General features: G+C 44.4%; 1 protein-coding gene across 3 annotated transcripts in view; it reads right to left on the bottom strand.

Moving 5' to 3' along the window:
- The window catches only part of TPK1 (thiamin pyrophosphokinase 1), a 496414-nt gene extending 470052 nt beyond the window's left edge, over window positions 1-26362 (bottom strand). Inside the window, exons 1-2 of one of the 3 annotated variants that reach the window (XM_045002743.1) lie at window positions 26267-26362; window positions 25518-25574 (exon numbers count right to left, since the gene is read on the bottom strand). In XM_045002743.1, coding sequence (XP_044858678.1) covers window positions 25518-25560 — 43 coding nt within the window. In that variant the 5' untranslated portion in view covers window positions 25561-25574; window positions 26267-26362. Of the gene's footprint in view, window positions 1-25517; window positions 25575-25730; window positions 25919-26266 lie in introns of those variants that run through there. The other 2 variants (XM_045002746.1, XM_045002744.1) reach the window with 2 other exon arrangements.
- Between the last annotated feature and the right edge of the window lie 543 nt (window positions 26363-26905).

The raw sequence follows: 26905 nt of genomic DNA, 5'->3' as shown, positions 1-26905 counted from the left end.
TCTGTTTTCCTTCGGTGTTTTTTGGAAGGATAAAAGACATTTTTATGGACATCAAAAATAAATGATCTTCTCTCCTCAAAGACAGGCTATACCGTAATTATAATAATGAATTCTGAAAAAGCAATAAGCTGTAACGTACCCTTAGCTAATCATTATGAACAATATACAATGTGTAGGGATAGATTCTCTTGTCAGATATGCAGGTATACAACTCATATGCTTAGGTGACTTTACAAAATAGCATCCTGTCACTGTAGAAGTGCAACAGGTGCCAAAATACATTACTAGAGCCCTGCAAATCTGCGGATATCCGCGGACCATTTTTGCGGATCGCAGATCAGACGCAGATGCAAATTTTGTATCCGTGCAGAGCTCTACAGATTAGGCCTAATTCTGATTTCACTTACACTACTTTTTAAGCTGGTAAAACTCAAGTGACTTCATTCACTGGAGTAAATGAGATCAGTATTGGAACCTTTGGCCCAGCAAACTAAGTTTCCTACATGCAATGCAGCCACCAACTTGGATTCCACGTGGCCCCTTTAGCAACGTAACAAGCATACTTTCAAAGGGAGGTTTGTACAGAGAAACAAAGCTTTAAAAGCTTTAAGTAGCCATGAGAATTCAACCCTCCTGACTGCCTCCAACACATTTAACCAAACTCTTTTTAAAATGTACACTGTCCTCTTTTACATCTCTTCTTAAAACCCACCTATGTCATGATACCTACAAAATACACAATAATGCTTAGGCAGCCGATATGCTGTAACCACTGCATGTCACACTGATCTTAATTGTCTCACTCTTATCTTGTGCTCTCCTCTGCCCATCTTCCTCACCTGTTGTCCCTCATCTTTAAACTTAGACTGTAACCTCCCTGTAACAAGGATCATCTTTTTATTATGTTTGTACGGCACCTAGCACAATGGGGCCCTGGCCTTTAGGCACTACTGTAAATAAAAAGGTAAATAATAATTATATTTATAATAACCACAAAACCACTCAAAAGGGTAACTGCCCCAGACACACAGAGAAAGACAGGTCCTGATAAAGACTGTCATCAGGCTATTTTCCAGTAATAAGGGGGGGGGGGAACGTTCCCTGACTAACTGCAAGGACGTAATGATCTTTCCTTCAGTTCAGAACTACCCCATACTAAGTTAGGCTGTAAGCAACATCGGGCAATGTCGTGTAATTTACTTGTGTGCAAACTATTCAGTTATTAAAGAGAGGTGACTTGATCACAGTTACTTATATGTGGCAAAAATATGATAATAGGGAGCTTTTCAATCTAACAGATAAAGACATAACAAGATCCAATGGCTAAAAGCTGAAGTTAGGCCTAGTTTACACTTAAAACTTATACCATCGTAACAATCACTGTGAAGGTGTGAGGGGAAAAAAAAAAATCACACACGCCCTCAGTGACATAGCTATGCCAGCAAAATCCTCAGTGTAGACTCAGCTATGCCGACAGAAAAGGCCTTTTGTTGGCATAGCTAACATCATTCAGGGTATGTCTACACCTAAAATGCTGTAAGCAACACAGCTACAGCTGCACTGCTGCAGCTCTTCCGCACAGACACACATGCTTGCGAGTGTCTACACTGAAGCAATACAGCAGCATAGCTATAGCTGTGTTGCTGTAACACTTTAAGTGTAAACATGCACTTTTAAAAATCCAGGGGGTTGGGGTGCGGGAGGAGGTGAGGGCTCCGGCTGGGGCTGTAGGCTTTGGGGTAGGGCTGAAGATGAGGGGTTTGGGGTGCAGAAGGGGGCTCTGGGCTGGGGCCGAGAGGTTTGGCGTACGGGAGGGGGCTCCAGCTGGGGCAGGGGGTTGGGGCATAGAAGGAGGTTCAGGGTATGGGCTCCAGAAGGGAGGCTGGGTGCAGGAACGGGCTCAGGGCTGGGGCAAGGGGTTGGGGCTGCGGGTTCCGGGCGGCGCTAACTTCAGGCGACTCCCTGAAAGTGACAACATGTTTCTCCGGTCTAGGCAGAAGGACAGCCAGGGGCCTCCACACGCCACCCAGTCCACTGGTGCCACCCTCGCAGCTCCCATTGGCCGTGGTTTCCAGCCAATGGGAGCTGCAGAGCCTGCGCTCGCGGAGGGGCAGTACACAGTGTCCCCATGGCTGCCCCTTTGCCTAGGAGTTGGAGGGACATGCTGTCCGCTTCCCAGGAGCTGCGCGGAGCCAGGCAGGAGGAGCCTGCCAACCTACTGCACCGCCAACCGGACTTGGCTGCTGACTGGAGCTGCCAGGGTCCCTTTTCAATCGTGTGGTCCAGTCAAAAACCAGACACCTGCCAACCCTAGCCATACTCAACCTTGAAATAAGATGCAATTTCCTACCAGTCAGGGTAATTAAACACTCAGATTTGGCCTGCCCCCACCTCACGATCAGGGCAGGCAGGTCAAACCTGAGCAGTGCTGCAAACCTTGCTCTGGGTCACAATATCTCTCACAAGTGTTTGACCCACCCATCCCCCATCATGACAAAGGGAGCAAGCCAAACCAGAACAGTGCTGCGACATAGCCCACTAGATCACAGCCCCACTCATTCAAGTTTGGCCACCCACTCCCGCCATAGCAGCATTTTGTTTTATCCTCTGGTTTTCATTTTAGTGTGTATTATTTTGCCTTTACTAAAAACAAAGGGCGCTACTCAGTGGGTTCTCTGGCTGTACACAAAAAAGCCACGGGCCCTAATGTGTTCCTGTTGAAATTTTATAAAGATCCTGGCTGACAAAATAATTCCCATTTTACATGTTTGAATTAGCCCAGTCACATCTGCTCTCTTGCACATGTTAACGCGTACCTAGGAGTGAGAACTCCAACTTTCTAGCCCTTTGGCTTTGTTTTTAAGGAAATTAAATGCCAGGTTTAACAGAGGACACACTGGAAGGAGGCTAGATAAGAGGGGGAAAACAAGGGGTGATACACTTGTAAAACTCCATCTACAATCCCAACTCCACTCTGTCTTAAAAGTAGTTGGATGTTTCTGCCAAAAAAATAATCAGCATTTATAACAGGGTCATGGGAGGAGGGATAGCTCAGTGGTTTGAGCATTGGCCTGCTAAACCCAGGGTTGTGAGCTCAATCCTTGAGGGGGCCACTTAGGGATCTGGGGCAAAAATCAGTACTTGGTCCAGCTAGTGAAGGCAGGGGGCTGGACTCGATGACCTTTCAAGGTCCCTTCCAGTTCTAGGAGATAAGTATAATCTCAAAAAAAAAAAAAATTGTTGTTAGTCTTCAGAGTCAACACCCATTTTACATAGAAATCTGTACCCTTTTAAGGTGTGCTGTGTTAGGCTAAGCTATCACTGAATTGGTTCACATTCAACTAGGCACAAAAAAATTAAGGTTATTAAAGGTCCTGATTATTCCCAGACTTGGCACCTGATCCTTAGAGGTGCTGTGCACCCATATCTCCCACTGACTTCAATAGGAGTTGCTACTGCTCAGCTTTTCCCAGGCTTTATGTATGTGACTATCTTCATATGTTTAAAACTCATGCTCTTCAATACCACATACTGCAATTTCAATGTCATCAATTCAATTTTGAATAAAAGTCTTTTTTTTGGTCCATGACTGATATAGAATTTTTTTTTTTATCAGTCACTTTGAATTAGCAATGTTCTAATACTACAGGAATGTTTTAAATGCCACAGAATAACACTTATATTCATAATTATACTATTGATTTAATACTACTACTAATAATAATAATAAAAATAATATCTAGCTTTTCCTCCAAACATCTCCAATACGTTTACAAAGGCGGATAAAATACACTTTGCCTGTGGGGCAACTGATGCACAGAAAATGTGTGATTGTAGCACAGGTATATAGACCCATGCCAGCTTTAATCCAGCTAGTGTAGGTAACAATAGCAGTGAAGACATGGTTGCACAGACTTCAGCACAGGCCTGCCCAGTGGGCTGTAGTGGGGCAAGGAGCTCATGCTGAGTACATGCCACTATGCCTTCACTCCTATTCTTATCTGTGCTATAATTACACCTTCATTTACAGTGTATATGTACCCTAAATGAGTTGCTTAAGTTCACACAGCAATACAGGGGTAGAGTATGGAAAATATACTTGACACCCAGTATCATCCATCAGACCATGCTGCATCAGTAAATAAACAAAATGGTGTTGTTATGATTCTACTGTATAAAAATGGAATTCTAATTCGATACGAGTTTCCAAACATTTATCTTTCTATGTGCTACACCAGGGGTAGGCAACCTATGGCACGGGTGCCAAAGGCAACACGTGAACTGATTTTCAGTGGCACTCGCACTGCCTGGGTCCTGGCCACTGGTCCGGAGGGCTCTGAATTTTATTTAATTTTAAATTAAGCATCTTAAACATTTTAAAAACCTAATTTATTTTACATACAACAATAGTTTAGTTATATATTATAGACTTATAGAAAGAGACCTTCTAAGAACATTAAAATGTATTACTGGCACGCGAAACCTTAAATTAGAGTGAATAAATGAAGACTCGGCACACCACTTCTGAAAGGTTGCCGACCCCTGTGCTACATTGACACAACAATTTTCTATCACTTTTACTATAACTGGATCAATCCAGTTGTGGTCAGTTGTATTCTATTCCATGCTGTGCACCATCAACAAAACTATCAGTTAAATTCTGACAGGTCACAGCAAAGAAGTTGAACCTTTCACCATAATACTAAGTAATTCACTAAACTAGTTTTCTTCTTGTGATTTTTGTCCAACAACTCTGCTGCGTCATGACCAGACAGCAGCAGCCAAAACAAAATGCACAACAGATTGGCTTGAAATAAAAAAGAACTTTGGTGGAATTGCTGTTTTTCCACATCACGTCTGTTCAACCTTAATACAAAAAAAATAATAATTTGCCTTGCTACTCATGGTGACATTCAAAGGGGTGGAAGTAGATGTCATAATCTACAATAGAGTTATGTCATCACTATCACATAGGACAAGGGATTGCTTCAAGAGCTGATGAGCCAAACAGATAAATTTAGTGGGAAATTTAAAATTCCCCTGAATATTTAAAAATAAATGGAAATGGAAAAACCCTGTGTCCACATGGAACCCTAGGGGAAGTCAATGGGTTCTGTGCAGACCTGGAGGTCTTTGTGCAGCTTATTTCAACACTGGGGCCTAAAGCTTAATACAAATCAAAGTCTTATACACATTCAATGGAACAGTGGCTAAACATGCTGAAACATTAACTGACAGGTTACAAAATGATCCAGATTCATGCTCTTGAATTTCCCTCTTGCTGCTTTACCCACTTATCTGTCATGATATTTGTCAGTATTTGATGGTACATATTATTTGTCAGAAGCCCCTGACCACCACCCTGCTGGCTTTTTGCAAGTTCATTTTCCTCAGCTACCCATAGCTAGAGATGTAATCCTTTCCTGCACCTTCATGACCATTTTTTTTCCTCCAAAACTTCACATTGAAAAATTTGCATGTATGAAATTCAGTGGAACTACTCTATCTGCGCCCTAGCTTACACTGTATATCTCCTATTGCTCCCAACTGTCTTATTTTGGAAACATGACAGCATTATTTTAGGATCTGGTGCCTATGCTAGCACATTTCAGACCTTAAACACATTCAGTTCATGCTACGCTCTCACAGGAGACTGGCTATTTACTTCTATCCTCTGAGTAAGCTCATAGCACGAATGACAAAATGTCAAAAATAATTAGGAAAGCTAGTTCTATATATCCCCCAAAGAACAAAATGTCTTTTTTTGTCCTTTTAGCTTTTTTTTTTTTTTTTTTTTTTTTAAAGAAAAATTTTTTGGCCTTTGCCATCCAGCAAATAAATACCATTCCTCATATCACTTAAATGCTGCCTGTATTCATTCCTACAACATTTCATTTTTGTTTAAATTCTGTTCTCTGACATTATCCCTTGTCCTCTACATTCATGTACATCCATCTGTAAAGGTGCCAGGAGAGAGGCTTTGCTTCCCCTCCCCAGTGAAATCACCTATAATTCTGGCTACTCCAAAAATGTGTGATAGCTTCATGGTATATAGCAGTTCTGAAATCGCTCTCTCTTTTTCCAGTTGTGTTTTAGGTTATGTATACACTACAGCTTAGGTCAATAAAAGTTATGTTGCTCAGGCTGCCAGTCCCAGGGGCTGGGGTAATTAAGTTGATGGGAGAGCGCTCTCCAATCGGCTTAAGGCGTCCACACTGTAAGCTCTGCAGTGTAGCCATAGTCCCATTTTTGTGGACAACCATTAACATTTGACACACCTACTTAGGCGTTACATTTACAGACAGAAGGTGAGATACAATTGATGGTGTGAGCAGAAATGCCTCTTGATGCACAATATTAGGGAAACCGTTATAGGGACATAACCCATTTCTAATAACAATCGTCTTTTTGTTATGTTTAGTAGGTAAGGGGTTTTTTTGGTTTGTTTTTATTTTTCAAAAAAGGAAAGAAAAACAAAAGCAACAAAAAACCCAAATATGAATACTATGAGATGAGGCTGACTCACCTGTTTTAAAACCACACCTAATTCATAAGAATTTTCCATGAGACAGAAGTCCATCACGTACCTCCCTTCAAGTACTGCTTTTGTGCTGCCACCAATTATGACCTTAAGCTAAGTAGAGGCCAATCATTCACCTTACTCACTCTCCCTTGTACCAGTTTAGTTTATGGATAACATGATTCACAAAGGCAGATCTTACAGATAACTGTTATGTCCCAGCTCACTGGGAGCCCCTTAAATCAATAAACTGTGACTTCTTAGAGCGGCACATTATTATATAAGCAGTATTGACTATGTCTGTGTTGTGGGAATATTCATTCACACTGTAAACTCTCAGGGTAACATCCTAGCTTGTTTTCCCAGTTTTCACCCTCTAAGTCCCATCCTAGCATGCGCTAGGATAAGGGTAAACTTTGGGAAGGATTTTGTTAAGGATGGTTTTTTTCTCTATTTGTTCAAAGTCCCATTTAGGAACTTAGGATGTCCCAGAAAAGCAGAGTCAGATTCTTTACAAGCAACTTTGCTGACACTCTGTTATAAATGAATCTTTGTATTATAACAATATGTGCACAATAGAACTCATGAACCAGAAGTCCATTATCTAACACTCTCCTGCAATGCATTTACTCACTCTAGATCAGTGGTTCTCAACCAGAGGTACATGTCACAGGTCTTCCAGGGGGTACATCAATTCATCTAGATATTTGCCTAGTTTTACAACAGGCTATATAAAAAGCCCTAGAGAAGTCAGTAGAAACTAAAATTTCATACAATTACTTGTTTATACTGTTCTATATACTATTCACTGTAATGTAAGTACAATAATTTATATTCCAACTGATTTATTTTATAATATGGTAAAAATGAGAAAGCAAGCAATTTTTCAGGCATAGTGTGCTGTGACACCTTTGTATTTTTTGTATGAAACTTGGGGAACACAAGTCAAATCAGACTCTTGAAAGGGGTACACTAGTCTGGAAAGGCTGAGCCACTGCTCTAGATACTCTATCTAATGTATGCAAATATGTTACGTAAATGCTGAATATCAGTGGCAGTGGTGCTAAAGCGAATTCACCTCAGGAGATTTTGCCATCTGGTGCACCTCACCGTACACCCCATCATCTCCCATATCTCACCCTTTACTTTGATCACATGGAGCCTCAGACACAGTCTCAGTAATTCCTATATTTACATACCTTTAGTTTTATCTCTGTGATTAACTCTGTTAGAAATCATGTTTGGACAAAGCAAGTCAAAATGTATTGACAATCTAAGTCTTAAAAAGGCAAATTCAGACTGCAGAATGATCTAACGTAAGGCTTGATCCTGCAAACCTTTTTTATGCATGATTGGTCTTCCCACTTCTTTGCCTTCTGCAGCTTTCCCCACTGGACAAACAATTGGACTCATAGATTTTACATTTTTTTTAACCAATGCTTTGTGCACAACATATGTATTCTCCTGCAAAGATTAACCATGCAGATGGGAATGGAAAGGGAGTGACATAGTACTATTAGTAGCATCCTGGTCACTGAACTTACTGCAGCACAGAAAAGGCTACAGAAGCAATTGAATACTTTTTGTTGGAGGATTATGAGTACCTGGGTGTTAATCACTGGGCTAATGATGTAATTGGCAGTAACTGAGTGGATGCAAGTAGGACAGGAAGCAAGGAGAACTCAGAGGGGAAGCTCAGAAGGTGAGCTGTGCTGAGGCTTCATGGAAAGCTCCTGCTACACCAGGGGTCGGCAAACTTTCGGAAGTGGTGTGCCAACTCTTCATTTATTCACTCTAATTAAAAGGTTTCATGTGCCAGTAATACATTTTAACATTTTAGAAGGTCTTTTTCTACAGGTCTATAATATTAACTAAACTATTGTTGTATGTAAAATAAATAAGGTTTTTAAAATGTTTAAGAAGCTTCATTTAAAATTAAATTAAAATGCAGAGCCCTCTGGACCGGTGGCCAGGACCCGGACAGCGTGAGTGCCACTAAAAAGCAGCTTGCGTGCTGCCTTCGGCACGCGTGCCATAGGTTGCCTACCCCTGTGCTACACGATGCCTGTGGCACGTTCAGTGTGTAGAAGTCCATAGGCATAAAAGATACATATGGTGAAAGGAAAAGAGCCTGGGCAAGTTTATGACCATTAGGTGACAGAAATAGGCTAGATAGCGTGGCACAATGGAGTAGCTGAGGGAATGCCCTGTGACAGGGTGAAAAACTAATGCAAAGATACCCAAGGGTAACAACAACATTCAGACTACAAAGCTTAAAACATTTGTACAGTCATACAAAACATTCCAGCTCTTCATTTTGCCACCTAAATTTACATTTCTTCTCTCCTGTTCTCATTTACATCCTGTAGGCTGTGTGACTTCACTACTTTAGATTTCAGTTCTTTTGTTAGCGCTCTGAACCCCTTACATTTATTCAGTTCCAGCTTTGTTCTCAAATGAGACTGGCTATTTATTTCAGTAAATGTATTCAGTACATGTAAATTTGGGAAAGAAACTGAATAGTTTGGCATAATGGTTATACAAGTTCAGCATAACTATTTCCACTGCTATCTACATTAGGCTTTTTCTTCCCCCTCATGGAATTTACAATTATTTATAGATAAATAAGGATACAAACTATGGAAATAATATAAAAAGTTTCCTGATATCTTGCAATAACTGGCAATAAATTCAGCACGATATGCACAATATCTTATTGCTGCAATCAGTTCTTCTGACTACTTACAGGAATCTTAACTGATCACTACTGCTTTTATATTTTTACATGTATTGTACATGTTCAAAATGTTGAGAAGAATGATAGTCATATGGTGAAAAGTCCCTAGACTGAGAGTCAGGAGAGCTAGGTTCAATCCCCAGCTCTATCAAAGACTTCCTGTGGGATCTTGGGCAAGTCACTTGATCTCGTCTTGCATTAATTCCCCATTTGTAAAAATTGGGATAATATTCCTTGTTCTCACTCTGTCTGTCTTGCTGTGATGGGGCGGCTGCCCCTCACTGGCAGAAAAGGGGTTAAAAGCAGCCCTAGAGAGGCTGCGCCAGAGGCAGCCAATCAGAGAAGGGCTGAAGGGAGCAGCTAATTAGGGCGAAAGAGGCCCATATAAAAAGGGAGATGCAGGACAAAGGCTGGCTCTGCTGGGAGCCCAGGGAGGAAGGACTGTGTCTCTGGAGGGCTGAGAGAACTGCCAGCACCCTGGACAGAGCAGTGCTGCGAGCAGGGACCATGGGAGCGAGACATAGCTCCTGTCTGGCTGCTAGGGTTTGCAGGCTGAGGCAAGGGCAAAGAGGATTCTGGGGCCTTGAGGAAGTGGCCAGACAATTCGCTGCAGTAGCCACTAAGGGAAGTGGCTGAACCGCAGACGGCAGGTCCCCCAGAAAGGGGGAGCATAGTGTGTGGCATGGCCAGAGGGCTGTGTCGCTGAAGAGGATGCCGTGGTTCAGGGAGAGATGTGGATCCTAGAGCAGGAGTGACAGCGGCGAGGTACCACCTGAAGGGCAGCCGATGAGTGAGGGTAGCTGATGAGTCTGAGACCCTCGGTGAGTTAGGGCCTGTCTACCCATTGCATGCGAAGTCTGGATCCGGCTGACTGAGGAAACCTGGTTCAACGGTCAGGAAGGCGGTGACAGCAAGCGTTGTGGAACGCTCAAGAGCACGACAAGACACGTAGGCGTCCTGGTCATCCACTGCGCCCTGCCCTATCTCCAGCCGTCTTGACTCTTGTCCTGCCACTGGATACAGATAGGAACTGGGAAGAGAGAGTGAGGTTGACGTTGTGCAACTCTCCCTCACTTTAATCCAATTCACGCGTAAGTCTCGACATCATATCACATCACATCAAGTCCTGTGGCGATGGGCGAGCGACGAAGCAGCAGGTGTGGATACACTGGGAGCTGTAGCCGCAGACCTGCACACAGGCGGCTCAGGTATAATGGTTGTTCCTCACTGACCGAAGCAGCGGTGGAGCTCGGCGTCTTCTTGAGCGACTGAGCAGCCCTATTCAGGATTGCACTGCTCACCTCCGTAGAATGAGGAGGGGGCTAGAAAAGGTGCCCTAAACATTGCCTGCTTCACCTTACCCTGGCCAGCATACCGTGGCTGGCGGGGATCCCATAAAAGCGGTCGAACAAAAACAAAACTTAGAGTGACACCGATCACCATTGGCACATGGAATGTGCGCACACTACTGGACAACATCACGGCAGACAGACCGGAGAGAAGAACAGCACTTGTCGCCAGAGAGTTCGCACGCTACAACATTGATATTGCAGCCCTTAGCGAAACTCGCCTTGCTAATGAAGGACAACTGTACGGAGGCTATACATTCATACTAGGCGGAGGCTATACATTCTTCTGGAGTGGCCACAGCAGTGATAAGCGTCGTGAATCTGGAGTTGGCTTCGCCATCAAGAATCATCTTGTTCGGAAACTTGCCAGTTCCCCCAAGGGTGTGAATGACTGACTCATGACAATGCAGCTTCCGCTTCAAAAAGGAAAACAAGCTACTTTCATCAGCGCATAAGCTCCCACAATGACCAACCCAGAGGATGTGAAGGATAAATTCTATGAAGAACTAGATGCTCTACTATCATCAGTGCACCGCACAGACAAGCTGATCCTGCTTGGCGATTTTAACGCAAGAGTCGGATGCGATGCCGCAGCCTGGGAAGGAGTCATCAGGAAAAATGAAATGGGAAAGTGTAACAGCAATGGCCTGTTACTGCTGAAAACTTGTGCAGCACATGACCTTCTGATCACCAATACGGTCTTCCGCCTCCCTACCCGTAACAGGACTTCGTGGATGCATCCCCGTTCCAAGCACTGGCATCTGATCGACTATGTAATCATCAGGAGAAGGGACAGACAAGATGTCAGGGTTACAAAAGCTATGTGCGGCGCTGACTGTTGGATGGATCACAGGCTCATAGTATCCAAAATGAAGCTCCGTATCATGCCAAAGAGACGACCACAAGGCTGTAAGGCTCTCAAAAGCATCAACATGTCGAAGCTGAAGAACAGCCGCATCACTGAAAATCTAGCGGAATTCTAGAGAATGAACTTGCTGATCTTCATATTGAGGATGACGCTGAGAAAGACTGGGAGCGATTCCGCAACACTGTCCATACAGCTGCATCGAAGGTATTGGGGCCCTCCACACACAGGCGGCAAGACTGGTTTGACGAAAATGATGGAGAAATCCAGGCCTTACTTGCTGAGAAGCACCGCCTGCATCATGCATATCAGAACGACCCATCCTCAGCAGAAAAGAAGACCGCCTTTATCAACGCTCGCAGAACAGTACAGAACCGACTGCGCAAAATGCGGGACTTGTGGCTGAGCGTCAAAGCAGATGAAATACAGGCGTATGTGGACAGGAACGACTATAAGCAGTTCTATGAAGCCCTCAACACACTCTATGGTCCACAGTCTTCTGGGAGCTTTCCCCTCCTGAACTCTGATGGCACTGTGCTCCTTACAGAGAAGACGCAGATTCTCCACAGATGGGCTGAACATTTTGAAGCAGTTCTCAACTGCCCCTCAGTCATCAATGATGAGGCCATTGACAAGATGCCCCAGGTTGCAGTCAATGACTCCATGGATGCTTCACCAGAAGAGGACGAAGTGAAGAAAGCCATCAACCAGCTGTCAAATGGCAAAGCCCCAGGGTCAGATGCCATACCAGCAGAGGTGTACAAAGTCGGTGGACCCGTGCTGCTACGGAAACTCACTGAGCTGTTTCAGTCCTTCTGGAAGCAGGGATCCATTCCACAGGAATTTAGAGATGCTTCCATCGTGCACCTCTATAAAAGGAAGGACAATCGCCAGGTATGCGACAATCACCGTGGAATCTCACTGCTCTCTGTAGCGGGGAAAATTCTTGCACGGGTTCTGTTGAACCGATTGATCACTCACCTGGAGCAGGGCTTACTGCCAGAATCACAGTGCGGCTTCTGTAAGGGACGTGGGACTACTGACACGATCTTCGCTGCAAGTCAGCTACAGGATAAATGTCAAGAGCAGAATCGTGAACTCTACACAACTTTTGTGGACCTCACGAAAGCGTTCGACTCTGTCAGTCACCAGGGCCTGTGGAGGATCATGTCGAAATTCGGCTGTCCAGACAGATTCATACAAATGGCACGTCAATTTCATCACGGTATGATGGCTCGTGTCCTGGATGACGGTGAAACATCTGAGGCCTTCCCAGTCACCAACGGCATCAAGCAAGGGTGTGTTTTAGCACCACTTTGTTCAGCATGATATTCTCTGCCACTCTGACTGATGCCTTTCAACACTGCACTGAAGGAGTAGGCCTGAAGTACAGAACTGACGGGAAACTATTCAATCTGAGGCGACTGCGTGCCATCACCAAGGTGAAGGAAACTGTACTTCGAGACTTTCTCTTTGCCGATGATTGTGCTCTGAATGCTAGTACAGAGCCAGAAATGCAAGCCAGTATGGACAAGTTTTCATCTGCATGCAACAACTTCGATCTCACCATTAACATCAAGAAGACTGAGGTCATGCACCAGCCAGCTCCCCACGTTCCGTACTCAGAACCATCCATCACTGTAAATGGACAGAGACTTCAGGCAGTAGACCACTTCACGTACCTGGACCACTTCACGTTTCCCGAGCAGTGTCAATCGATGATGAAGTAAACTGTAGAATTGCTAAAGCCAGCTCTGCATTTGGCCGATTGCGCTCCAACGTCTGGGAACGTCGAGGGATCAGCCTACCAACGAAGCTGAAGGTCTACCGAGCAGTGGTGCTTCCAACTCTGCTGTACGCCTGCGAGACGTGGACTGTCTATCGGAGTCATGCATGAAGGCTCAATCACTTCCACATTTCCTGACTGTGAAAGCTTCTAAAAATCAGATGGCAAAACAAAGTGCCTGAGACTGAAGTCCTTACCAGAGCCAGTCTGCCGTCAGTTCACACACTGGTGATGAGAGCCCAGACCAGATGGGCCGGACATGTCGTGAGAATGTCAGACGAGCACATTCTACGGAGAACTCACCCAGGGAAAGCGCTCCCATGGAGGACAAAAGAAGCGGTTCAAGGACACGCTGAAGACCTCTCTGAAGTCCCTCAAGATCAAGGGGCGAGGCGTACTGCTGAGGCTGAAAGAAAGCATGAGCTGCGCAAGTCCAGAGCTGCCCGCACATAATCGACAGTGCCATCACATGTCTGTCCGACGTGTGACAGGACGTTCCACGCCCGAATCAGACTGATCAGTCATCTTCAGATGCACAGAGCCCGGTCATCGAACGAATGAGTTGTTGAGGTCTTCATCGACAACGATGGACGATCACCACCACCTGAAGAGACAGTCAGCAGAAGGCACCAGAGTGGTGAGCAAACCTCATTACACTTGCCTATTTAGACAGCAAGCTCTTCAGGGTACAGTATTCTCTCACTATGTGTTTGTACAGCACCTAAGTACATCTGTCCTTTGTCTAAGCACTACTGCATTATAAATAATAACATATAGTACTCTCAGTCTAGGGACTTTTAACCATATGACTATCCTTCTTCTCAACACAACATACAATTGACCAAATTCTCACAAGTGGTCATCTTCAGCATAAACACCCTCATGATATGAACATATTGACCCTGGAAGCGTTTCATTTAGTGCATCGAGCAAATGTATGGGATCCGATGAGTCAACTCAGCTGCCCATGGCCTTGAGCTGAACGCCCATTCTGCTTTGAGATCTCAAATACGCGGGTGACATTGTCTGGTTGGTTCAGTTTGGTGAATCGCTGCAGCTGAAGGCCAGTCTGGTCAGGCAAGAAGCAATGCACACTGACATGGCTATGACTCCAGATAAAACTAAGTCTTTGGCCATTACCATCAAGCAGCCTCCAGTCCCAGATTACAACCAGCTCAGTATTACCCTATCCGGATGGGACATCAAGCAGATGGCAACTGTCAAATACTTCTGCAGCACCATAGACTGTACTGGAGGATGCATGAAAGATATGGGCACTCGTGTAGCAGCAGTTTCTGCCTTGTTTTGGTCCTTCAGCTTGCTAGGAAACTGCAGATCTATAGAACCAGTTACACCAACTTCACCTGGATTTGGATTAGTCCCCATAAATTTAAGAATTGAAACTGTGACCTTGTAACAGGGTAGCAAACTAAGAATGTAAAGAAAAGAAGGTCCTTCTTTTCAGTGACCCACAGGCTCAAATGATAAAACACTGAATTAAGAGTCATGCTGGTAGGTGGGCACAAGCATCTTGTATCAGAACATGAAGAGAACCATTAGGGAGCTAGGAAAAGCAGATTCTAGGGGAAACCCTAAAAACAAGGAAGTTCAAGCAGGAAGCTTAGGCTAAAGCTTATGTTGTATTATTGTTTTTGAGTTACTATCAGCACAAAACCCCACGAATGAGGTGAGTTTAGCCATTAACAGTTTGATCCTAGACCTATTGAAATCAATGGAAGAGCTCCCCTTGACTTCAGGATCAGGCCCTAAATCAAGATTTGTGCGTTTTCTTGAAGGATTCAGCCTGTTTACAGCCCGGCTCTTGAGGTCCTAGGAGTGGAGAGGAAAATGGAACATTCTGGCCCTGAGAATTTAAAGGAAGTGTCAATTTAGAAATAACGTTACTAATAACAATTACTAAAGATTATTAACCCTGATGACATTTTTCAAATTCCAGTTTACTCTTCCCTGTTTAGGCTTTTCATTTATTTTTTATTTCTCTCCACTTGAACAATGAAAAAAATGAACAAAGTAAGTTTTGCTTTTGTTTCCAACCTGTTTCATTTTCAGGTTCTCATTGCTAGAAAATTTCAGTTTCAAAGACTTCAAGCAAAAGCCTATATGATTATCAACAATTTTTCCCTTACAATTTAAAGGAAAACATTCATAGAATTATTACTATTGGTTTTTTTAAAAGCTTGTTTTTTTCAGAATCTAAATTTTGGGTCAAGGATGAGATGACAGAGTTGGGCCTCATTATTCCAGTTTTAAACCAGTTAAATCAGTTACACCAGCTTAAAACTAGACTAATGAGGTGATAAGTCAGGCCCATTAATTTTAACACCAAAAATGTCAGGAAATTCAAACATTATGGTTCCCGCAACAAAAATAGAGAAGCCATATTAAATATATTGTTGCCTCTTTAATGAGTGGTGGCTGATTTGGGGGGCTTGTTGGTTTCCCATCAGAGGAGAAATCTGAGATACAGGATCAAGGTTTTTTTTTAACCTAGTGTAATTTGTTTAATTACAAAGTGTACTCAAGTCCTATAGAAAAGGAACAGAGATGGTCACAAACTAACAAAGGCAGAAACCTCAGCTAAAAGTACCACATGTCAAGTCTATGCCAAGAAGCAGCTCCTTTGGGCCCTGTCTCCCTAGTTCTCCTATTTAACACACTTCCTTTTCTTGAGGCTATGTCTACACTATGTACACCAGCAAAGCACCCCTAGTGTGGATACAGTGTATACCAGCAAAAGCCCAGTTTGGCCAGCATAACTGTATCGAAACTAAGGTATTTTTCCTGGCACAGCTATGTCGGTCAGGGATGACTCCTCTTGACACCCCTGATTCACACAGCTATGTCAGCAGAAGCTTGTATTGTAGCCATGGGTTTTTTTCACCAAAGAACCCCTAGGCAAAACCACTTGCAAGAAGCACCAGATCTCAAAAAGATGAGCCTGAAAATAACTCTCCTGTTGTACGGCCATCCGGCAACACAAAGAAACCTCAAGAAAGGTTGGAGTGCCCATCCAAAGGAGAGTGCTTTAATCGACACAATCTGTTTATTGACTATCTAGGTGACTGGGGTTACAGCATGTGGTGCCTTTAACTCTTTCTATAGGAAGTTTCCTACTGTGCTTATACATTAGCAACTCATGACATTAACATCTTTTGCTAAAACAATATTTACCCCTTTTTAAAAAAGAAATGCATCCAACTCTTATCACAGAAGCAACTAAATACTTCTGAGACAAATTACAATCATACATTTTTCCAACTATTCCACTACCACTGTGGCTGCCAAAAAAATAATTTGTTGGGGGAGAAAACAAGAAAAGTAAGAGTAAAAAACCCCAGGAAAATCCTGAAAAAAAAAAAAGAGAGTCATCATCAAAAAAAAAATTAAATAAAACATAAGAGACCAAAATCCTGCTCCCATTGAAATCCGTGGGAATATAGTCAGGGAACTTCAATCGGAGCAGGATGTGGCTTGACAGACAGGCCTTACATCGTACCCTGAAGCCTTCCAGATGTAGGTTCTGGCAGACAATCCATGAAAACAAGTTACAAAGGCAGGACGCTCTACTGAGAAAATGCTGCTGGTGTTTAAAAAAAAAAAAAAATCAATCCCAGGAAATGACAGCAAGAGCCTCTCAGTAGCAATTGGGTATAGGACAAGACACAAATTTAACAGCGTTCCAAAAATGCTGTTTGTAGGTATCTATATATAGAGTAGCTGAGTGAATGTTGCTGAAGAAAATTTAACTTTTCAGTTTCCTAACTTTTTAATGATGCAAACTTAAAGATGCATTAACATAGTTATTTGAATTCATCAAATATAGAAGTCATTTGTCCTGGTAGAATCCTCTATTCACATACACATGCTGGAACACATATGCATATAAAAGATGCTTTTTAAACATCATTCTCAATTTACAGAAAGACATAGGCCAAAATAATCAGACTTGGATGTCTAAAAGTGGGTGGTAGCTCTGGGCCGTGATGGTGGTGATGAGAGCCATTTTAGGATATAGATAGGAGGTGTAGGAAGGATAATCTCTTTGCCTTTAACATTTGTTTGACCCTTAGTCCAAAACAGTACAGATCGTCTGACCTTTTGAGCATACTGCAAACTCCATCTATTTGGACATGGGGTTAAGAATAGTGGGGAGAGGACTCATCTATGGCAGTAGGGCTAGGTGGGTTGTATGCAGAGTAAAGATAATTGTTTTCTTGCGGTATTTTGTACTGGGTGAGATCTGCCACTACTTTTTTTTTTATATATTTTTTTTATTTTAACTGAACTTCGTCCTTAATAATTGCCAAGGAAGCCTCTAAGATAGGCTTCTTTTAGTGTGTTAAATTGAGCTACATTTTCACTAGCAATTGAAAAAAGTTTTCTGGACTAAGCTGTCAATCAACAATGTTGTTAGCAAGAGGCCAGCTCTTAGATCCATGCCTAATAAGCTTATTAAATTTGGAAGCCAGTAGAAGGAGGATTACCAACCATACTTGGCAGCCTGATACTGTGTTTTTCATTGAATGGGGGAAGAATTATATTTGTATTAGGTTTTGGTCTAAAACTTTGGCGTCAATAAACATAAATGTGATCAAGTGCAAAATTTTAACTATCCAAAAAACTTGCACTGAACATGGGCTAATGGTCTTCACATGTACAAGCTGAAAACAGATGACAAATACAAGTATTGTGTTTTGGGGTGGGGGGGGGGGGATAGAGGGTTTTTTAATTTTTGGAACCCAAGACTTCCAAGCCTGGACCAGTCACCTCCTATAGTTTTTCCTGTGCAACAATTTACCACATGTTCCTACTTCATATTCAGCTTCTACCTTATTCAGACTGGGTTTGTATTTGCAAACAATTTCTTATATTGTTGCTGAAGAAAATTTAACTTTTCAGTTTCCTAACTTTTTAATGATGCAAACTTAAAGATGCATTAACATAGTTATTTGCATTCATCAAATATAGAAGTCATTTGTCCTGGTAGAATCCTCTATTCACATACACATGCTGGAACACATATGCATATAAAAGATGCTTTTTAAACATCATTCTCAATTTACAGAAAGACATAGGCAATTTCTTATATTGTTTTCCAGATTCAGATATCAAGCCTAAATGTGGACTTGTATCTGAAACCTTTATGCAGTTTGTATATGATTTTATAAAAAGGCTGCTGTGAAACCACAAAATATGTATCTTTAAAAACTCATTGTGGAGGGCACCAACAGGACTAAGGAAGGAAGTCAATATCCTTCTGAAAGCATGGTTGCTTCATTGACTCCTGGTCCTTTCAGCAGGGCCATTATACTGTTGTGAGCTGGGTAAAACATTTTTATGGGTTAAGTTAAAACCTTGTTAAAAATTGTATGTGAACATGCTGTCCATTTAAGGTAGTGGTAAGAGATATTTAAGGAGTCACATCTAAAACAGAGAGAGCACAATGGAGTCTAGGGCGGCAAAATCTAAGGGGCGTCCTCTGCTGCCGGGGGGGGGGGGGGCGGCAGGCTGGGCCGGCGGACCTGCCGCAGTCATGCCTGCGGGAGGTCCACCGGAGCCCCGGGACGAGCGGACCTGCCGCAGGCATGACTGCGGAGGGGGCGCTCGTCCCGCGGCTCGGCTGGACCTCCCGCAGGCATGACTGCGGCAGCTCAAGCGGAGCCGCCGGACCCGCGAGCCGTCCGCAGCCGCGGGAGGTCCAGCCGAGCCACGCGGGACCAGCGGTCCCTCTGCAGTCATGTCCGCGGGAGGTCCGCTGCTCCCGCGGCTCCGGGGCGCCTCCCGCGCATGACTGCTTGGGGCGGCCAAAAAGCTAGAGCCGCCCCTGCTGCCCAGAAACTAGCAACATGTGAGAGAAAGGTTTTTCTGATCAGGAGGGTGAGTGTATAGCTTGGGGAGATGTGGGGGCAGACAAGAAACTGAGAAAAACTCAGAGGCAGGAACAAAGCCAGCACAAGGCCCAAGCAATAGCCTGTAAGAAGGGGGAGACCCTGGAGAAGCCTAGTGGACAGTTTTGGGTCTAGTGCTGGCTAAAGAGGTTTAGGGCTATAAGAAGATGTCCCATTGTGTGGTTCCGCCTGTGTTTACGGAAGCAGGACTTTGTACATTCTTTGTAAATAAATAAGATTACATCATAGACAATACCAGACTCCAATATCAATTTCTACTCCCAACTGGACCATCCCAGGACCCCAAACTTTGACTAGCCACTTAGAACACAAGAACAGTCATACTGGGTTAGACTAAAGATCCATCTAGCCCAGTATCCTGTCTTCCGACAGTGGCCAGTGCCAGGTGCTTCAGAGGGAATGAATAGAACAGGTAATCATCAAGCGATCCATTCCCTGTCGCCCATTCCCAGCTTCTAGCAACTTATCTTTACCCATTTGAGTTATAGGATGATAAATAAAAATGTTCTTGCCCCACCTAGCCCCATTTTTTGAAAAAGATTAACAGCAGAAACAATTTCTATTCACTTGTTTGAATGGTAAAATATTCTCATATAATTCAACTGTCAATTAAAAACATTGTTATTCACATGTTATATCATTCCAAGTATAGCAGTGGTTCTCAACCTATTCACCATTGTGAGCAGCATCCAATACTACCTGTATGGCCCTGAAGATGTCACATGGGCCGCAACCATGTGCTGACTGGGCCGCAGGTTGAGAACCACTGATGTATAGTATTCTCTGTTAGAAAATAGTTTACCCCTGACTACACACAACATTAAGCTATGGGGTGGGGGGTTTCAGGTGATATAATACACTTATAGAGCAAAGTTTAAGTGACAAGTGGCTAGTCAAATTTCACGGTCCAGGGAATGGTCCAGTTGGGAGCAGAAATCAATGATGAAGTATGGTATTGTCTTGCGTGTAATCTTATTTATTTACAAAGAATGTACAAAGTCCTGCTTCTCCAAAAGCAGGTGGAACCAAAAAACCGGGGACAGCAGAAACAGTTTCCATTTCTAATTGGTTAATATGCCATCTATAGCCCACAATTTTTGCGCCTTTTTCAAAAATCCCACAAACCCACATAGCCCTCCTCGCTGTTCGCCATCTCTGACAGAAGCACTGAGAGCTCTGCACTACTGTCATAAGCATTGCAAGCACAGGATGCATGATACTCCGGTATTTGCAGAGCCACAAGAAAAACCAGGTCAGTGGGGAACATGATGATTTCTTGGAGAACAGATCACTGTGGGGTATAGCAAGAACCAATTCAAGTGTGTTGGTGGAGTGCCACTTCTGGGCCCGAAAAACGAGCACTGACTGGTGAGGAGGGAATTGCTCAGTTGCATGAAATTATAGGTACAGTACAGGGCAATAGTACCGAGTACAGTCACCATTTTCCACAGGTGGTCGTGATTTTAGCTGGTAACTCACTCCTGAAGGTAACAAAGGCATAGAGAGGTGCGGTTCACCTGTCTACTGCAGTGGTACTTGCTGAAGTTATCGTTCACTGGCGTGAGAAAGTGTCCTACTGCTGAGGAAGAAATAAGACAGCCCTCCCTAGACCCTTTGGGAGAGAATTGCAGAGTACCTCCATAAAAGTTTCATTGAGATCTCTCAGGAGGATTCAAGGGACATCCCTGTGCATGTAAACAAACTGCTCCTCATGGAGTCCGCTCCCTAACTCTACAAGGGAATGGAAAGCCTATAACAACTCTACCTCTCTTTGTTGTACCACTACCTCTTCTAGTTAGTAGTTGCAAATCAATGAAAAGTCAATAGCTGTGTCCTGCTAAGTTGGGGTTGCCATCAGTATCACTGTAACAGGAAATACAATTACACACTTTCCTGAGGTTCCTTCCCCTGCACTGGGCTTACCCATGCTTGACAATCAGGGCTGATTAGACAGTGGTAAAGTCTCAAACAGTCCTGGCTCATGACATAGCTAGATTCCCTGGTCGCATGTACCCTATCCTCCTCTTCTTCCTCCTCCTTGCTGTTTAGGCCAGGGACCTGTGGTTCAGGCTTCTTGAAAGTATCCACTGTGGTCAGCAGGACAGAGGTGGGGTCTCTGCCAAGTATGGCACACTGTAAAAGCAGCATGTCTGCGGCTCGGCACCAGATTGACTGTAAGCCTCCCTGACCTTCTGATATGCCTGCTGCAGTGCCTTCACTTTCACACAGCCCTGCTTGTTGTACCCCCTTCGCCTGCATTCCGTGTGCAAGCTGCTCATAGATGCTGATGTTTCTACGGCTGGTCCATAGCTGTGCTTGCACAGCTTCTTCTCCCCACAGGCCCAGGAGAACCAATACTTCCTGTCTATTCCAAGCTAGAGAGCATGTGGCCAGCATGGTCAGCTAAGCAGTTGTACGCAAGAATGGAGAGCAGCTCGGTATGCTTGCCAAACTGGACAATCAGAGAACGGCATTTTAAACATGTTGCAGGGCTTCACAGGGGAGGGAGGCTTTTCAGTCTCTGTGACCCCTGGACAGTGGAGTTCACAATTGTGACCAGAGCAGTCAGTGCTGGGCATTGCAGGACAGCTGCTCGAGGGCTATTAGGGTCGACATAAGTAATGTAACGTCCACACTCGTGCTATGTCGACCTTGATATTTCACCCATGGATCAATGCTTCTCAGGCAGCTGGTGTTACGACGTCAGTATAACGGGAGGCTTACATCGTTGGGAGACAAATTTTTAGTTTAGCCATATGCACAACTCGGTCGATGCAAGGCGCCTTATGTCAACCAAACTTTGTTGTTTAGACCAAACCTAAAGTCTTGTGGATTTATGGAAGAGCAGTCAGGTTGCACTGTTGCTTCCTCCTGCTCTCCTTCCCTTAAATTTAATGCATAACTTCATAGTTCCTGTGTACGGAAACAACTGTACTGCTATATAGTTGTAAAACACTCTGTATTCTCTCCTGTGGCTCTCCTGTGACATACAGGTGACCTTGCTTTAACAGAACAAAGCTCTAGTTTCAAATGGAGAGGGCGGGAAAGGGGCGGGAAAGGATGCAAAGGGTTACCTGCAATAAATGGACATTTCAGCTTTACAGACAGTTTACCTGGCGATAGTCTTTTAAAGCTGAAACAGCTTTGGCTCATTTAACTGGAGACAATGTGATTCCAGACACCAGTGAAATAACTATAACATCAATATAGCCCATATAAACTTAAGTTTTAAGAGGTACTTAAAATAATCATCTTGATAAAACCTCAAAGCCCATTCAAGTTGATGAAAAGGGTAAAGAGACTATCAAAGAATACATCCTCTTCTGAAGGAATCAAATCCAAGTCCCGACTACCACCCCTGGAACTGGTGTGGTTCTGATGCACAGTGGGTATGGGGAATAGGATATAAGGGAGACAGCCCCCACAAATGGCTCACACTCCCAGGGCGAGTGCAAGGATGTTTCGTGCCCTAGGCTAAACTTCCACCTTGCACCACCACCCCCCGCGAAACCTGTGGCAGCTCTCTGCCCCCCTCTCCGCCCTGAGGCACCCCCCCCCACGGCAGCTTCCCCCCTCTGCCCTGCGGCACCCCCCCGCAGCAGCTCCCCCCAGCCTGGGGAGCTGTGCAGCAGCTCCCCGCCCCAGCTCACCTCTGCTCCACCTCCTTCCCGAGCATGCTGTTGCTGCTCCACTTCTCCCGCCTCCCAGGCTTGCGGCGCCAATCAGCTGTTTGACGCCGCAAGCCTGGGAGGGAGAGAAGCAGAGCGGGGCGGTGTGCTCAGGAGAGGAGGCAGAGCAGAGGTGAGCTGGGGCGGGGAGCGGTTCCCCTCCATGCCGCGTTCTCCCTTACTTGCTGCAGGCGGCCCTCCCCACGCCCCCCTGCCCCAAGTCCCTCCGCCTAAATGCCGATGACGACCGGGGCGGCCTAAGATCTGGTCATCACTGAAGGATCTGAAATGCCGCCCCCCCCAAATGCTAGCACCCTAGGCGACCGCCTAATGGGTTGCACCGGCCCTGCACACTCCCCACATGATGTGAGAAATAGTTTCATGGAACTCTTTGTGGGCCAGGATAGAGAGCAAGGCAAGAGGATTCTCTGCTATGCAGAGCCTTCCCCTCTGCAGGAGGGCCGATAAGGAAGTGGCCACCAGGGAGCTACCTTGCTGGTGGACTTGAGCAATGAAAGATGTGTCTCTCTCTTTGATCCTCCTCATCTGGCAGAAGTTATGAAATGACAGAAGTTGTATTGGGGCCCCCTTAAAACTAAATAAAGTCAACACTTATGCTGTAGATGAAAGGGCTTTTGTACATCAAAAAGTAAAGTTTGAGTTACACGTGAGAACAAACAGAAATCCAGTGTAGATTATGGCATACAATGCTCCACGATAGAAATATTGCTGAGTAAATGGACCTAGCATACCCTACTACCCAAAGATTCCAAGTACTAATCAGGTGAAGTCCTGTCTAAAGCATACAGCAGCACACCAATGTTAAGGAGACAAAGGCATAGTATGGAGCTCTCAAAGTCCACTGTAGTTTAAGTTTAGTAAGACTAGTCTCACTGCAGAACCCACAATGGGCAATCTAGGCACAACCAACCCGCACAGAAAGGTTATAAATAAACCATAGGAGGGAAACAGAGGTGGTACACTGTAGAAGGCCCTAGATCTTTTAAAAAAAGAAAACAGAGCTGCTTTTTAAATGATTTCACAAACTGTAATGTGACAAACTGTTATGAGCCCTGTGCATTTGCTGTATCACACTTGAACGGTTATGTATACATCTACCCCACGCCACATAACTGTGCCGCAGAATCTAAGTTTTCATTTTTTAAAAAGTATCTAGGCCCCTTGGTTGCAAAAATAACATTCTGAATGTGAAACAAATCTAAATCAATGCAATACTGTCTGTAGAGTGCCTCAGAGAAAGCTGGAGAGCCACTGAGTACCTTCCCCTTCCCATTCATTGCAATGAAGCATTAACTGATGCCTGCCACTGACATTTTAAATATCACCATTTGCTATGCCTTCACTGCCAAAATAAATGTGTTTTCCATTTCAGGATGACTAACGCACCTTAGCTATCCTGCTGCAAAATCCTAGTGAAGACAAAGCACTGTAGTTTTACATTGAGATGTACTAGGTGAGGCCCACTGTGTAAGTTGGAGGGGAGTTGTGGGGGAAGGGGAGATGGCACAAAATATATTGGAAGGACAGAACAGGTTGCGCTGGTGTGGGAGTGGCAATACATGTGAAAGGAAGTGTAGAATCAAATGAAGTAAAAATCTTAAATGAACCAAACTCTACCATTGAGTCTCTATGGATAGTAATTCCATGCTCTAATAAGAAGACTACAGCAGTAGGGACATATTACCCACCACCTGACCAGAATGGTGATAGTGACTGTGAAATGCTCAGGAAGGTTAGAGAAGCCATTACAATAAAAAACTCAGTAATAATGGGGAATTTCAACTATTCCACATATCGTCTCAGGCCAGCCTCCTCATCAGCTTTAAGCCTTGTCTACATATGAAAATTTCATCAACTAAACTAAAGGTATCAGAGGGGTAGCCGTGTTAGTTTGGATCTGTAAAAGCAGCAAAGAGTCCTGTGGCACCTTATAGACTAACAGACGTTTTGGTGGCATCTTAAACTGATTTAGTTAAGCCAGTGAAAATCCCTGTGTAAACACTTTTACGGTTAAAATCATTTATCTTATTTCCATTTAGTTTAAATGGATTAGGAATCAGTTTGAAATATACTGAAATAAGAGTGTCTACCCAGGAATTTGCACTGGTTTAACTAAATTGGCTTAAAAGCAAATTTAAATTAAACCAATGCAACTTTCTAATATAAACATAAATTGGTGCAGTTTACCCAAGGCCTCAGGCTAACAGAATATGATTTGAAAGGGATATAGTTAATCCAGTGTAAACTCAGGTGTGCGCACACTCTTATTTCAGTTTAAGTTAAACTGAAATAGGCCAATCTTAAACCGAAATACACAGGCACTTGCACCAATTTAACTCTATCTGTTTAAAACATTTTTTAAATTAATATGGTACAACTTTGTATCCCAGTTGCACAATGTGCCCCCTCTCTTTACCTCCTCAAGGGACGATTCCCATCACAATAACATCAAATTGGCTCTACTAGCAACAAATGAAGGGGAATATTAGGCCTTATATATTAACCTTTCAAAGTAATAGATAATAATCGAGCTGTCCTTCAAACCAAGAACCTAATTCTTAATGTTGTGCACACAAAATATGCTTATTTGCAGGGTAAAGACTCTTGAAAGAGATTTAAATAGTAAGAAGAGGTACAATACCAGTGGGAAGGAGACATTCCAGCGGAGTAAACTCATGTTCCATAGCTTATTAACTTTCTGCTTTTAAAAAAACAAAAAACACAGAGAACGATGTGTTAAAAAGATTCTAAGCTCTTGCAAACCTCAGCTGTCAATTAAACCTCGCTTATTTTATTAGCATATTCTTGAAAAAGCACAGTTCAAGTTTACTCTGAACGGAGGAAATGTACAGACCAATGTTTGTTTTCCAAAGAAATAAACGAACAGCTTTAAAAGCGTTGTAGGCTGAGTTGCGGGTCACTTCCAGCACGCGGGGCGAGTCCGTTTCACATTTGGCTCTTGCCAAAACCTGATACGTTTCGCCACACGGCGCCAGCGCTTAAAGCCAAGGCAGAGCGGGGCAGGAGCAGGAACTACGAGCATCCTCTATTTGCTGAGCTGAAACAGCTGCTTTTAGCTGCAAACTCGGCTAGCAAACTGGGAGGGGGCTCCACGTTTAGATCTGAAAGGCAGAAGTGAGACGAGGAGGCAGAGGTGGGGGGGCTTTCCACCCCTAGGAGCCTGTACCCCACTGGGGGGGACGGGTAGGTGTCCCCCCCCAAGCCCCAGGGAAGCAAAGGGTGACAAGAGGCGCCTTGGAGGCAGCAGCAATCGCGGGGGCTGCTGAGCACGCGGGTTTCAGCCTAGGAAGCAGCAGCAGCAGCAGCTGACCGTGCAGCGCCCCCTGCACCAAGCACGGGAAGGGGGAGCGGGGCGCTCGCGCCGGGTACCTGAGACTGTTCCCTGCTGCTGCGGGGCCTGGCGCTAGGGCGGGCGCGTGCAGGTGTCCGGGGGGAGAGGCGAGGACAAGGGAAGGGGAGGGGAGGATCGGCGATGGCATCGATTCCGGCGCCGATCTGTTGCTCCGCGATCGATTTAGAGCGGCGGCCGCAGGAAGCGCGAGCGGGAGAGCGCCCGGCCCGTGCAGGCAGCGAGCGGGAGAGGGAGGCGTGCAGGGGGCAGGGAGTGCAACTGCAGATGTCCTCGCAGGCTGAGCACCTTTCGCTGCTGCTGCTGCCGCCGACTCTAGTGGGAGCTGCAGGTGCCCAGCCCCTGCGAGATCATTCCTGGCTTGTGCGTTTTAGATGCCTGACTTCAGGCACTCACCCACCTCTGTGACTTTTGGCCCAACCGGATAAGCTGTACAGAGAGAGAGAGAGAGATGGCAGCTCATTTTATTTAGGCTCTGCCCTCTTGTATGAATGCTTTACTAACCCCACGTAGGGCACTAGTAATTTGCACTGGCTTGAAAATGTTATATTTTGTGGGGGGATGGGAGAAAGGGAGACATCTTTCAAGGAAAAATATTAAGCTCTACAATCAATCTGTAAAGAAAGTCAACAAGAGGACAACAGGTACAAAAAGAAAAG

Source organism: Mauremys mutica, chromosome 2 (assembly GCF_020497125.1).
Source record: "Mauremys mutica isolate MM-2020 ecotype Southern chromosome 2, ASM2049712v1, whole genome shotgun sequence".
In the NCBI taxonomy this organism is placed as follows: Eukaryota; Metazoa; Chordata; order Testudines; family Geoemydidae; genus Mauremys; species Mauremys mutica.
Note: the sequence above shows the minus strand (reverse complement) of the source record. Positions and strands in the feature narration are given on the sequence as shown.